The sequence below is a fragment of the Thalassophryne amazonica genome, chromosome 11, assembly GCF_902500255.1.
Source record: "Thalassophryne amazonica chromosome 11, fThaAma1.1, whole genome shotgun sequence".
In the NCBI taxonomy this organism is placed as follows: domain Eukaryota; kingdom Metazoa; phylum Chordata; class Actinopteri; order Batrachoidiformes; family Batrachoididae; genus Thalassophryne; species Thalassophryne amazonica.
The window spans coordinates 40507017-40520676 of NC_047113.1; the positions used below are offsets into that span (position 1 = coordinate 40507017).

The window sequence follows — 13660 nt, forward strand, 5'->3', positions numbered from 1 at the left end:
TTTATTATTAAAAGAAAGTTCCTTTGGTGTCAGGGTCACCACAGCAGATCCAAGATGGATCTGCATGTTGAAAATGAGATTGAATGTCTATGTTGAATATCTTCGTAGAGTCAACATTAGAATTTCTACATTGATCCAGTTTTCCAATCCAGTGTATTTTCTGCGGATGATTCAATGTCCGATGCCAACATGGATGCTGTTTAAAAATGTTTTGTGTTATTATGTCTGAGTCCCATCAAATATATATACTATGAATATATTTTTTTTAAATTTCCATATAATTTATAACAAAAATGATTCTTATAAACAATATAAAATACTACAGTATATTGAAATAATGGCAATTTACAGGTAGGAGTTCATGAGAACCACTGGAGCTTGATGGTCTCAGTCAAACACCTTCTGTCATCAGAGCAACAATGGCAGTACACAAACTGTGTTTTTTACATTGTGTTTTCTGGTTATGCCTATGATATACTGCAACATAATCAAACTGAAATGAATAGAAAACCACACTGAATGGAACTGAAAGTTTTGCATATATTATTAATAATATTATTGTTGTTATAAATTATTAATGTTTGGGGTAAATTTCAGAAATGACACCCTGGAGACTTTAAATACTGTGTTGCTTACAGTGTACAGTATTTATATCATTTTTGATCGAGGAAAGACAACAGAACAAAGAAATTTTCAGATTTAACTTCATTTATTAAAGATCTCAAAAACAACATAATGCCAATATATCAGATGAATGTTCAGTAAGTCGGCAGAGATATAACTTGATATTAATTGTAACACAATGCCTGGACAGTAAAAATCACAAAGGGTAGCTTTAGCAGTGAATAAATAAATGCAAACAGTCTGTAGGAATTTTAAGATATTTTAAGCCATTTTAAGTGTTTCCTTAACCATGATGCCGATCCCTTCATAGATTTTATGAATGGGAGCATTGCACATGAAGGCACAGTTGGTGACAAGCTTATTTTTGACGTCAACATGTGCTACGTCCTCATTCGTATTCACATGTTTGCATCCCATCTCTTTCACAGCAGCAACTGTCTGAGCAAACGGCCACCTGGAGGGACAATGAAGGGAACGTTACTACTGTTGATTACATACTTGATATTGGCATCTCATGATATTTAGAGATTCACTCACTTCTCACACTCTTTGTCCTGGCCAAAGGTGATCTCACAGCCTGGCAGGATTTTAGCAACAAGGATAGGAGCGATACAGCACATGCCCATAGGCTTCTTGGCCTGGTGGAATGCCTTGATGACCTTCTCCACAAGTGGCTGGATTGTGAAGTCCTTATTCTTTACTGCTCAGTCACTCAGGTTTTTAGCCACACCAAAACCCCCTGAATAATAATAATAATAATAATAATAATAATAATAATAATAATAATAATAATAATAATAATAATAATAATAATAATAATAAAAGGGGGGAAAGAAGATAACACCATCTTTGTGCTCATGGACATATATGGATATATATTTCTGCCTGAGTCGGATTCACCTGGGATGATGGCAGCATCATATTCTGAAACGTCTAATTTAGCCAGATCAGTCACCTCACCCCTAGCTATTCGTGCACTTTCCTGCAGGACATTTCTTTTCTCCTCCATTGGTTTCCCGGTGGCGTGATCTACAACGTGCATCTGATCCACATTTGGAGCAAACATCTGTGCCTAGATTGGGATGGAAATAAAATAGAATTTCATGTGGATACATTATTTCTGCTGCTGATTTTGACTTTTCACTTTGCAAAGTTATTGACACAAAATGTATATCATTGGGCCAGAATTTTGGGTATTATAGTGAAACTATACCAGCACTTAACAGAGTGCATCCTTTTCACAAGTCCTAGCAATTTACAAGATCTTGACATGATGATAAGTTGCACTTATGCTGAAAAGACAAAATGGTAACACTTTACATTGAGTTACTTGTAATAGGGCATGGCAGTCGCATTTAAGGGCAGGCGCTAAAGGGGTAAAATATGACGCATATGACATAATTTCTCTACTTCCGGGGGAAAAAAACAACATTTTCAATGGGTTTTTGGGCAAATTACATGAAAACAAAGTGAAAATGCAAAGAAAAATATGGTGATGCTTTGGGAAAATGAACATGCCCATGCCCAATGAACATGTTTGTTTACAACCCGGAGCACAAACGTGTCGAGGCGGTTTTGCAGGCGAGAGAACAGAGCTGCTCTGGTTAGCTGTGTAGGCTAACATTTACCGACACAATGCCTCCCACTTGCTTTGTCTTCTCTTCTCCACTGGGAACCAGAAAAAAAAAACACTTTTTGCGACTGCTTCAGTGATTGCGGCCAAAAACAAAACAGTACACCCTTTGTCCGTGTGAAGTTATGTGTGTATATATTGCACAACAGCAGCGGAGGTCCCCATAAGTGGTCAAATCCTGCGATGTCACACATGGTTCAAACAAAACTGCAGTGCCCTATAAGTGTTTGTGATTTAGTAATAAAGCACTTATATGTCTTTATAAGATGCTTGTTAATGTTATGTTTTAACAACACTGCATATGTTAATAATAGCATACAAATATTGTTATTGTTAGATAAATAGACATTCATAAGTACTCTTAAGAATCCCATGATCAATTACATACATTGCTAAAGAAAATTTATATAAACTGCTACAAGTTTCTTTTAACTGCTTATAATAGAATTATAAACACATTTATTTTTAACAAAGCATTTTGCAGATACCACATCTAAATAGAGAGCAATGCTTCATAATCTATGTTTATTATGCTTTTGCTAACAGTTACATAGTCTTATTAACACATAATGTTAATGAGCATTGCACAAGGATTAATAAAGGCCCTGTTACAGTTAACTAATGCTTATTACTACGCCTGTTAATATAAAAATGTTACAAATTCATTTCTATTTAAAGACCATCTATTGCTCTTAGTTGTCTTCACTTGCAATGTTGTCCTTACTTTTGCACCGGCACGACTTAGATGGACAAGGACTGCAGATGCCTCATGGATTTCTGTCCCGTCATAGAGCCCACAGCCAGAGAGGATAACTGCAACACGCTTTACCATATTTCTGCAGGACACACAGATGCATATAGCTAAAATAACTGAGGTTTAAAGATCCAACAAAAAACTACCATTATTTTAGTCTCAACATGTATCCGCTTGTTACCAATATTTACAAGTATAATGTACACAAAGAGGAAGAAGTTTGTCTGTTTGTTACTGATTAATGCAAAGTACTTAGAGGTGTCGAATACAAGTGTCAGATATCTGATATAGAGTGCTCGGCAGAACTCATAATCTGATACTGTAATTGTACTATTTTTGCTTATAGTTTTAAATATGTTCATACTGTTTGTGATTATTTTTATGACTGCATTTTATCACATCTTTTTTTTTGTATTTTAATTACATAATAATTATCATAATTGCTTTTACTTCCTGTTTACACATTCACCATCAAAGAGAACAACAAACACTACATTTCTAAAATCAAAAATCTTGGATGCCAAAACATTTCGCCCAACATTCTTTACCCGATATCTGAGCACCAAACAAATGTTCCACACATGCACTTTGCTAAAGCGCATTACAGGTAATAGCTGGTAGTGGTCACCAAATTCTTGAGGGACAGTGTTTCTACAGTTTAAATGTCAGATGTAAGGATAAAGTACTGACTGACCTTCAGCAGGTGCACACAGGCAGCTGTTAAACAGTGGAATATTCAGTGGAGGTGTGCTGGATCAACCCTGCAGGGAGGCTATATACCTGCATCTGCTGGCCCCACCCACAACAATGACATCATGTATCACCAGGAAACAAGAAACCTTTACTGGATGAACCCTGGAGAGGTGAAGTGCTGAGTCATTCCTGTCAGCATCTTCTCTTTCAATGAAACCATTGAAAAAATGTTACAATTCCAACGGATTTAAACTTCAAACATTTTTGACAGCTACGTAAACAAAGCTCCACATTTGAGAGCTAACTTAGTCACTGCCTCTTTTCAGGATATTAAATATATTTCCAATGTTTGCACAGGACTAATGGAGTCAGTGAGTGGGTCCACAAATTTTTCAGAAATACCTCCATAAATACAACATGTTCAGTTGTAAAGTTTTGGGTTTAGAATATGGCTTGTGTGTGTTTGTGTTTGTATAAAATTGAGACTGTAGTTGTACACACACGCATATATATATATATATTGTTGTTGGCGTCCGTCTGTCTCGGAAGACAATAGAGTCTTTGCGCCTGGTAAAGTCAGTCCGTGGTTAAGTGGCAGCGCCTGCTGTGGCTGAACAGGCCGATTTGGGAGCGGCAGGTCCTGTTGCAATTTCTGCAGGTGTACAACCTGACCTGTGAGACCAACACGGAGGTGCTTTTGTCCCGCGCCATTCGCGGCTCTGTGGTGCATCCCTCCGCTTCTCTTTCCATGAAAAAACTCCTGTAACAGTGGAATGTGCCGAAAAAGTGCTGATGTCCACGTCTTCTGCCATTTCTGTGGTAGTCACACAATGTCCCGGATCAACACAGCCTTCACTTTTGAAATGATCTGGTTGTTTCAGCCTGTCGATCAGCGCTCGGAGTGTGGCGCGCTCTCAGCCACTGTTGGCGGTCTTTAAACCGGCTGTAACACTCCTTAATCTGTGTGATCCCCATAAAATCGTCCCTGAAAGCCATCTGAATTTTCCAAATGGTGTCCATCTGGCTGTCTCTCACAGTTTCTGGAAAAATTTGATGCAGCAAAGCTCCAAATCGTTCAGACATTTTACTCACAATAAAAATCCGACGAGGGGGGTGGACCACTGCTCACTCAAAGCCTGCTCACAGGCAAATGACGCAACCGACAGGCGTGAAAAAACTCACTCTGACGGGAGCCTCTTTATATATATATATATATATATATATATACAGTGAGGAAAATAAGTATTTGAACACCCTGCGAATTTGCATGTTCTCCCACTTAGAAATCAATGAGGGGTCTCAAATTTTCATCTTAGGTGCATGTCCACTGTGAGAGACATAATCTAAAAAAAAAAAAAAAAAAAAAAAAATCCAGAAATCACAATGCATGATTCTTTTAATAATTTATTTGTATGTTACTTCTGCAAATTAGTATTTGAACACCTGTGAAAATCAATGTTAATATTTGGTACAGTAGCCTTTGTTTGCAATTACAGAGGTCAAATGTTTCCTGTAGTTTTTCACCAGGTTTGCACACACTGCAGCAGGGATTTTGGTCCACTCCTCCATACAGATCTTCTCTAGATCTTTCAGGTTTGGAGTTTCAGCTCCCTCCAAAAATTTTCTATTGAGTTCAGGTCTGGAAACTGGCCAGGTCACTCCAGGACCTTGAAATGCTTCTTACGGAGCCCCTCCTTAGTTGCCCTGGCTGTGTGTTTGGGGTCATTGTCACGCTGGAAGACTCAGCCATGACCCATCTTCAGTGCTCTTACTGAGGGAAGGAGGTTGTTTGCCAGAATCTCACAATACATGACCCCATCCATCCTCCCTTCAATACAGTGCAGTCGTCCTGTCCCCTTTGCAGAAGAGCACCCCCAGAGTATGATGTTTCCACCCCCATGCTTCACAGTTGGGATGGTTTTCTTGGGGTTGTTCTCATCCTCTAAACATGGTAAGTGAAGTTGATTCCAAAAAGCTCTATTCTGGTCTCATCTGACCACATGACTATCACAATTGTCAGACAAGGAAGGCAGGAGACAAATGCAGGACTCACTGGAACAGTTCTGGTTCAGAGAGGCTTTTACTGAGGTGCTTAGCAAGGTTCGGTACGCAAGCAGACAGTCCAAGAAGAGCAACCAAAACCGAAACATCAGGCAGAGGCGTAGACAAAAACACAGGCAGGCAGTGAAAACACCAAGAGACAGTTTAACAAAATGTAGTACTGAGCTTGAAGCACTGGCACAGGGCACAACGATCAGGCAACACCTGGTGCAACTAGTGGCGTCTAAATACTCCCGGAACAAGTGTAGAAAGGCCCAGAACAGGGCGTGACCCACTCACCGAGCACCGCCCCCACCAAGCACAGTGAAGGCAGCCAAGAGACATACAGACCCAAAAAACCCAAACACAAACCACCCAGCCACAAAAGGGAACAAACAAAAACCCCAACATTAACATGATACATGACAATGACCTTCTCCCATGCCTCCTCTGGATCATCCAGATGGTCACTGGTGAACTTCAAACGGGCCTGGACATGTGCTAGCTTGAGCAGGGGGAGCAGGATTTTAAACCGTGACAGCATCATGTGTTACTAATGTAATCTTTGTGACTGTGGTCCCAGCTCTCTTCAGGTCATTGACCAGGTCCTCCTGTGTAGTTCTGAGCTTTCTCAGAATCATCCTTACCCCACAAAGTGAGATCTTGCATGGAATCCCAGACCGAGGGAGACTGACAGTCATCTTGTGTTTCTTCCACTTTCTAATAAATAATCATAACAGTTGTTGTCTTCTACCAAGCTGCTTACCTGTTGTCCTGTAGTATATATATATATATATATATATATATGTGTGTGTGTGTGTGTGTGTGTGTGTGTGTGTTTGTGTGTGTAGTGCTAAAGGAATAATGACTAAATGTACAACCCAGCAATTCCAATGAAGTTGGGACATTGTGTGAAAAGTAAATAAAACAGAATACAATTTGCAAATCCTCCTATATTCAATTGAATACAAAGACAACATATTTAATGTTCAAACTGATAGACTTTTTTGTTTTTGTGCAAATATTTGCTCATTTTGAAATACATGCCTGCAACACATTTCAAAAAAGCTGGGACAGGAAAACAAAACACTGGGAAAGTTGATGAATGCTCAAAGAACACCTGTTTGGAACATTCCACAGGTGAACAGGTTAATTGGAAATAGGTGAGTGTCATGATTGGGTATAAAAGGAGCATCCTCAAAAGGCTCAGCTGTTCATAAGCAAAGATGGGGCAACAGCCGTGTGAAAAAATAATCCAACAGTTTAAGAACAATGTTTCTCAATGTTCAATTGCAAGGAATTTAGGGATTCCATCATCTACAGTCCATAATATAATCCGAAGATTCAGAGAATCTGGAGAACTTTCTACACTTAAGCGGCAAGGCCAAAAACCAACATTGAATGCCCATGATCTTCGATCCCTCAGGTGGCACGGCATTAAAAACAGACATCATTGTGTAAAGGATCTTAACACGTAGGCTCAGGAGCACTTCATAAAACCATTGTCAGTTAACACACTTCATCACTATATCGACAAGTGCAAGTTAAAAGTCTACCATGCAAAGCAAATGCCATGCATCAACAACATCCAGAAATGCTGCCGCCTTCTCTGGGCCTGAGCTCATTTAAAATGGACAGATGCAAAGTGGAAAAGTGTGCTGTGGTCTGAAGAGTCCACATTTCAAATTGTTTTTGGAAATCATGGACGTTGTGTCCTCCGGACAAAAGAGGAAAAAGACCATGCAGATTGTTACCAGCACAAAGTTCAAAAGCCAGCATCTGTGATGGTATGGGGGTGTGTTAGTGCCCATGGCATGGGCAGCTTACACATCTGTGATGGCACCATCAATGCTAAAAGGTACATCCAGGTTTTGGAGCAACATATGCTGTCATCCAAGCAAAGTCTTTTTCAGGGACGTCCCTGCTTATTTCAGCAAGACAATGCCAAGCCACATTCTGCACGTGTTACAACAACGTGGCTTCGTAGTAAAAGAGTGCGGGTACTGCAGTCCAGACCTGTCACCCATTGAAAATGTGTGGCGCATTATGAAGCACAAAATATGACAACAGGGACCCTGGACTGTTGAAAAACTGAAGTTGTACATCAAGCAGGAATGGGAAAGAATTCAACAATTAGTGTCCTCAGTTCCCAAACGCTTATTGAGTGTTGTTAGAAGGAAAGATGATGTAACACAGTGGTAAACATACCACTGTCCCAGCTTTTTTGTAACGTATTGCTGGCACCCATTTCAAAATGAGCAAATATTTGCACAAAAACAATAAAGTTTATCAGTTTGAACATTAAATATCTTGTCTTTGTGGTGTATTCAATTGAATATAGGTTGAAGAGGATTTGCAAATCATTGTATTCTGTTTTTATATACATTTTACACAATGCCCCAACTTCATTGTAATTGGGGTTGTAAATGGAATTAAAGAAAATTAAATAGTGTAGGTTCAGATTAATAAGGAAGCTGGATAACTACCAATGAATGACTTATGGACAAGGAGTGGGAATAAATAAGTTCTCTGCTTCTTCTCACTCCTTTTCCAGTATGTAAACCAAGGCAAGTGTCTGATGGTTTATGTTTTTTATTGTCTGTTAATATATATTTTTTCAATATTTGCTTGTTTATTCAAGCCAGTTTTATTAGATTTTTTTTAATGTTTGTAATACATTTTGAATACATGCAAGTGAATGAATGAATCAATCAGTTTGTTTTACATGCAGGCATCCTGAATCACATTCCTGATGGTAAGAGCTGAAAATCATCATAGAGGACATGTATGTGGCCATGAATAATCTTTTATGATTTTTCTTAAGGACTTGTTCAGAACAATGCTGTAGAAAATGCAGAGAACTTTGTGTTTAACCAATAATTTCTTAGCTGAAGTTAACAACACTTTGCAGTGGATTCTTGTCAAAAGGATAGGAATCCACTGGAGCTTAAGTCTGTCTCCAAACACATTGTCCACTTATTTGTAGTTTTGGACAATTTCAACATGAATTACTGTTGTGGGAATCTCTGTATTATGATGAGAGAATCATTTCTTTTGTTTTAATTCCTTTTTCCAAGTAGAAAAAAAAAGATAAGTCTATAATAAAACAGATTCCTTCTACTGGATTGACTCAAGTGTTTCAACAAGATTTTCAATTTGCAACCAGCCAAACAAACAAACAAACAAACTAACATGAATGAATCTGTTCCCATGTTTATTATCTATTCAGAACATTTTAGCTATGTTACATGCAAATTTTCTTGCATAACACACCTTGTCACTTAATAATGTTTTTTTATGCTTTAATTCAAAATTCAAAAATACTTCAAAAGTAAAAGCATTTTTTTTTTAATTGTGACACATAGAGTTTACCCAGAGTTCAGGGTCTGTGTGTGTCGTGTTTCTCCAGTGTACATACTGTATATCATGTATGTTAGTGGGAAAAAAAAAAAGATTCTGGATCTGCATCTGTCTCAAAATATAAACTGTCCTAAATCTTGCTGAAGGATGAACACATGAGTAACTTTTTATTGAAGTGTGTTTATGTTTTTTGAGACTGCCCTTTAAAAAATGAACTGTTGTCTCAATGAGAAAAATTGATGTAATAATTTGCTACAAGTTATTTCAACTTAGTTATTTCAACTTACAACTGAGTTAAAGCCATAGGACTTCTCTAATTAAGTTGAAATAACATTTGTTAAAGTTGAAATAACTCTACGCAAATTGTTTTTCTCGTTGAGACAGCAGTTTATTTTTGAGCGTGTGATGACAGCTAAACAAACGACACAGATGGGGTAAAAAGTTCTTGCAAAGAACAAATCAAATAGCACATTCAATGCCATTAACAACATGGGATAATATATATATGATGAAGTAGAAATTTGAAGCTTTTGCAGTGTGAACACTGGTATATTACACACATATATACACACACACATACTCAGAAATATAATAAGGTATGATTTATTTTTCTCTGCAGCAGCACACAGTGTAGAAATATTAAAAAAATGTCTTATTATGGCACAGGATACAAATATTTGCATGTCATGAACTTTAAAGCATTATATCAATCACATTAATTTTAATGCTATCACTAAGTATATATGTTAAATTATTAGACTTGAAATTAAGTGTATAGAATATTTTTTATAAAATGTGTCAATAATTGCTATCTCCTGCCATAATGAGTTGAGAGGTGTTCATGGACTTTTGCTGGAGAAATTGTTAAACTGGTCTGTCCCACACACCAACATTGTTGCATGGAATTTCCTGGGATGGTCAGGATCCTATTATGAGCAGAAAATGTAATTAATACACAGGATAACAGCAGAATGGAAATTCTAATCTATGGAGAATGAAAGTCTGAATTTACACAGGTCATTATCTCACCTGTATGGGGTATGCACTGGTAGGAACGTAACGAATCACAAACCCACAGCGCCTTCTCTGGGAGGTGTTGGCATCACTGGCATGAACAAGGAGCCCATCGTGAATCTGAAAACAAATTCAAAATTAAAATGAATTTACCATGTATTTTGCTCAACTCTGTGAGCTTAATATTGTTGCAAATGCACTCACAGACATCTGTTCAGCTAAAAGGGGACAGAGCACAGTCTTTTCCGTGTTCACCAGGTCTTCAGGGATCTCCTGGTTGACTGAGAGCAGGTTACCGGGGCGGGTGGCTTGGCGATGGGGCAGCATGCCTGAGTGGTGGCTACCTGTAGTGCCAGAGCACAAACATACTCATTAATATCTGTGGAATGGGTTGCTTACTTTAGACAGATGTGCACTGCAATTCCTTATTGCATAGAATAACTGAAAAAGCATAAATGCAAAGGTGGTCAGGTACCTGGGATGACTTGTAGAGCACCATTCTCTTCCAGAGAGTCATCTAAAGCAAGCCACACAGAAAGAACAGGTCCACCAGAAACACCCCAATACCTGGTTATGCAGTGATTACAATTAGACATAATATGTGGTTACCAGGTTAGTAGACATAGTTCATTCACAGTGGACTAGCAGGCATATTTAAATATGTTATGAAGTTCTCCATAAATGAGATGCTTATTCCAAATACGCTCCACTATAATGCTACGTTGATTGATCAGAATGCTAAATGAGCTATTCCATTACAATGTCAAACACTGTGGACATTATCCCCCCCCACACACACACACAAATACAGTGGAACAAGTGTTCCTTGAATTATGCAACGCTTCTTTTACAGTAGTGTTCAGAATAATAGTAGTGCTATGTGACTAAAAAGATTAATCCAGGTTTTGAGTATATTTCTTATTGTTACATGGGAAACAAGGTACCAGTAGATTCAGTAGATTCTCACAAATCCAACAAGACCAGGCATTCATGATATGCACACTCTTAATGCTATGAAATTGGGCTATTAGTAAAAACAAGTAGAAAAGGGGGTGTTCACAATAATAGTATTGTGGCATTCAGTCAGTGAGTTCGTTAATTTTGTGGAACAAACAGGTGTGAATCAGATGTCTCCTATGTAAGGATGAAGCCAGCACCAATTGAACATGCTTTTCTCTTTGAAAGCCTGAGGAAAATGGGACGTTCAAGACATTGTTCAGAAGAACAGCGTAGTTTGATTAAAAAGTTGATTGGAGAGGGGAAAACTTATAAGCAGGTGCAAAACATTATAGGCTGTTCATCTACATGATCTCCAATGGTTTAAAAATGGACAAAAAACCAGAGACGCATGGAAGAAAATGGAAAACAACCATCAAAATGGATAGAAGAATAACCAGAATGGCAAAGGCTCACCCATTGATCAGCTCCAGGATGATCAAAGACAGTCTGGAGTTACCTGTAAGTGCTGTGACAGTTAGAAGACACCTGTGTGAAGCTAATTTATTTGTAATAATCCCCCACAAAGTCCCTATGTTAAATAAAAGACATGTGCAGAAGAGGTTACAATTTGCCAAAGAACACATCAACTGGCCTAAAGAGAAATGGAGGAATATTTTGTGGACTGATGAGAGTAAAATTGTTCTTTTTGGGTCCGAGGGCCACAGACAGTTTGTGAGATGACCCCCAAACTCTGAATTCAAGCCACAGTTCACAGTGAAGCATGGTGGTGCAAGCATCATGATATGGGCATGTTTCTCCTACTATGGTGTTGGGCCTATATATCGCATACCAGGTATCATGGATCAGTTTGGATATGTCAAAATACTTGAAGAGGTCATGTTGCCTTATGCTGAAGAGGACATGCCCTTGAAATGGGTGTTTCAACAAGACAATGACCCCAAGCACACTAGTAAATGAGCAAAATCTTGGTTCCAAACCAACAAAATGAATGCCTCGCAGTTGTGAAGAAATCATGAAAACCTGTGGTTATACAACTAAATACTAGTATAGTGATTCACAGGATTGCTAAAAAAGCAGTTTGAACATAATAGTTTTGAGTTTGTAGCATCAACAGCAAATGCTACTGTTATTGTGAACACCCCCTTTCTATTTTTTTTTTTTTACTATTAGCCCAATTCATAGCCTTAAGAGTGTGCATATCAGAATGGGTGGTCTTGTTGGATTTGTGAGAATCTACTGAATCTACTGGTACCTTGTTTCCCATGTAACAATAAGAAATACGAGTATACTCAAAACCTGGATTAATCTTTTTAGTCACATAGCACTACTATTATTCTGAAAACTACTGTACATGTAGGCAAAGGGGGGTAACATTTACCTCATGTCTTGATGCCAGGCCACATATGGCAGTCCATTCCCGTCAGCTGCCCCGTTAGATTTTGTTTCTTCCCCTTCACTGGCCACAGTTAGCGTTTTAGTCTCAGATTTATGTGTTGGGTATTTACAGATGAAACGGGAATCCAGTAGGATGATGTCTGGACCAAGGATTGCTTTGATCACTTGTAGGATACGAGGGTGTTTGGTGAGGACTGATACCCATGGGTACTGAAGGTGAACATTGTGGAGGCTGTATTGGGTGTAAGCTTCACCTGTAGATGGACATAAAGACATGGTAGTGAACTGAAGCGAGCTACAACTCTGTTTTTTGATGCAATCCTCAACACATGACTATCCTCTTTTTACCCTGAGAAATGGTGGTGTGGCTCCCAACCTCTTGTCTCTGGAGCTGTTCCTACTTGTACCTAAGTAAGACTAAGCCCTTTTATATCCTTGCAGTGGAGTATTATATGAGCGAGCAGGGCATGCATCACCCCTCTGTTGTCAAAATACTCACTGATCTCAAGGAAGACATGTGGAGGTGTAGATATACAAAGATAAATTATACTCATAAAACTTCATCCCTAATTGCCAAATTCAGTGCTATCAATATTTTCACACCTCACTTCTACCTTTTAATTCCTAATGAAAATCATTAGTTGACTAGTCGGTTGTCATTAGTCATTGACTCATCGTCTCATCTGTGACTAAATTTGATTTTGAATGAATTATGCCAATTTTGAATCTTCATTGTGAAACAAAACTATGATATTTATTTTAAGCACAAAATCACAATACAAAAAATAGCATTATCATAAACACAATATGTGCATTCATTTACTAGGCATAGAGGACTTGTTTGAGCTGACTAATTCACTGGTCAAGGTTCACACACTTTCTTCACTGAGTGAAGGGAGTGGTGGCAGCTCCAGCAGGTCTAAAGGGTCAAATGAACTTAATAAATGGCTTTCAACTAGTCGACTAATAAAATATAGTGGACTAGTCAGATGTTAGCTAGTCGTAGTCGACTATTATGATTAGTCGACTCGTCCCATCCCTACTCCACACTGTGCACAAAAGGGGTTTGCACTGGTTTTATAACAGCTACACCACATTTATGGCATTACATGGGAGCTCACCTTGAAGAGCAATGTGTGGGCTTTTTTATCCTCTGTAAAACCTGAAAAGTTCATTTATCCCCCAAA

At 38.4% G+C, this 13660-nt stretch overlaps 2 protein-coding genes across 2 annotated transcripts; both read right to left on the minus strand.

Annotated features, from left to right (window-relative positions):
• Positions 1 to 690: 690 nt before the first annotated feature.
• si:ch211-153b23.5 (glutamine amidotransferase-like class 1 domain-containing protein 3A, mitochondrial) lies at positions 691 to 3815 on the minus strand. The gene is given in 5 exon segments (XM_034181362.1): positions 691 to 1078; positions 1162 to 1363; positions 1525 to 1696; positions 2982 to 3093; positions 3706 to 3815. Coding segments are annotated over 4 exon segments (675 nt in total). The 5' UTR covers positions 3090 to 3093; positions 3706 to 3815; the 3' UTR covers positions 691 to 885.
• A 5936-nt stretch (positions 3816 to 9751) lies between these two features.
• zgc:174917 (uncharacterized protein LOC565650 homolog) lies at positions 9752 to 12856 on the minus strand. Its single transcript, XM_034181620.1, has 5 exons — positions 12457 to 12856; positions 10594 to 10685; positions 10323 to 10462; positions 10134 to 10238; positions 9752 to 10030 (listed from the first exon to the last, which is right to left on the minus strand). Exons 1-5 carry the CDS (start codon positions 12747 to 12749, stop codon positions 9944 to 9946), a joined length of 717 nt encoding a protein of 238 aa, XP_034037511.1. The 5' UTR covers positions 12750 to 12856; the 3' UTR covers positions 9752 to 9943.
• Between the last annotated feature and the right edge of the window lie 804 nt (positions 12857 to 13660).

Excerpts from the sequence above, each read along its gene's own strand:
- zgc:174917 (XM_034181620.1), bottom strand. The coding sequence starts at position 12,749 with ATGTCTTTATGTCCATCTACAGGTGAAGCTTACACCCAATACAGCCTC. Across the intron at positions 10,686-12,456 it reads GCCTGGCATCAAGACATGAG|GTATTGGGGTGTTTCTGGTG; the intron begins GTAAATGTTACC and ends CTGCATAACCAG. Across the intron at positions 10,463-10,593 it reads TGCTCTACAAGTCATCCCAG|GTAGCCACCACTCAGGCATG; the intron begins GTACCTGACCAC and ends CTGGCACTACAG.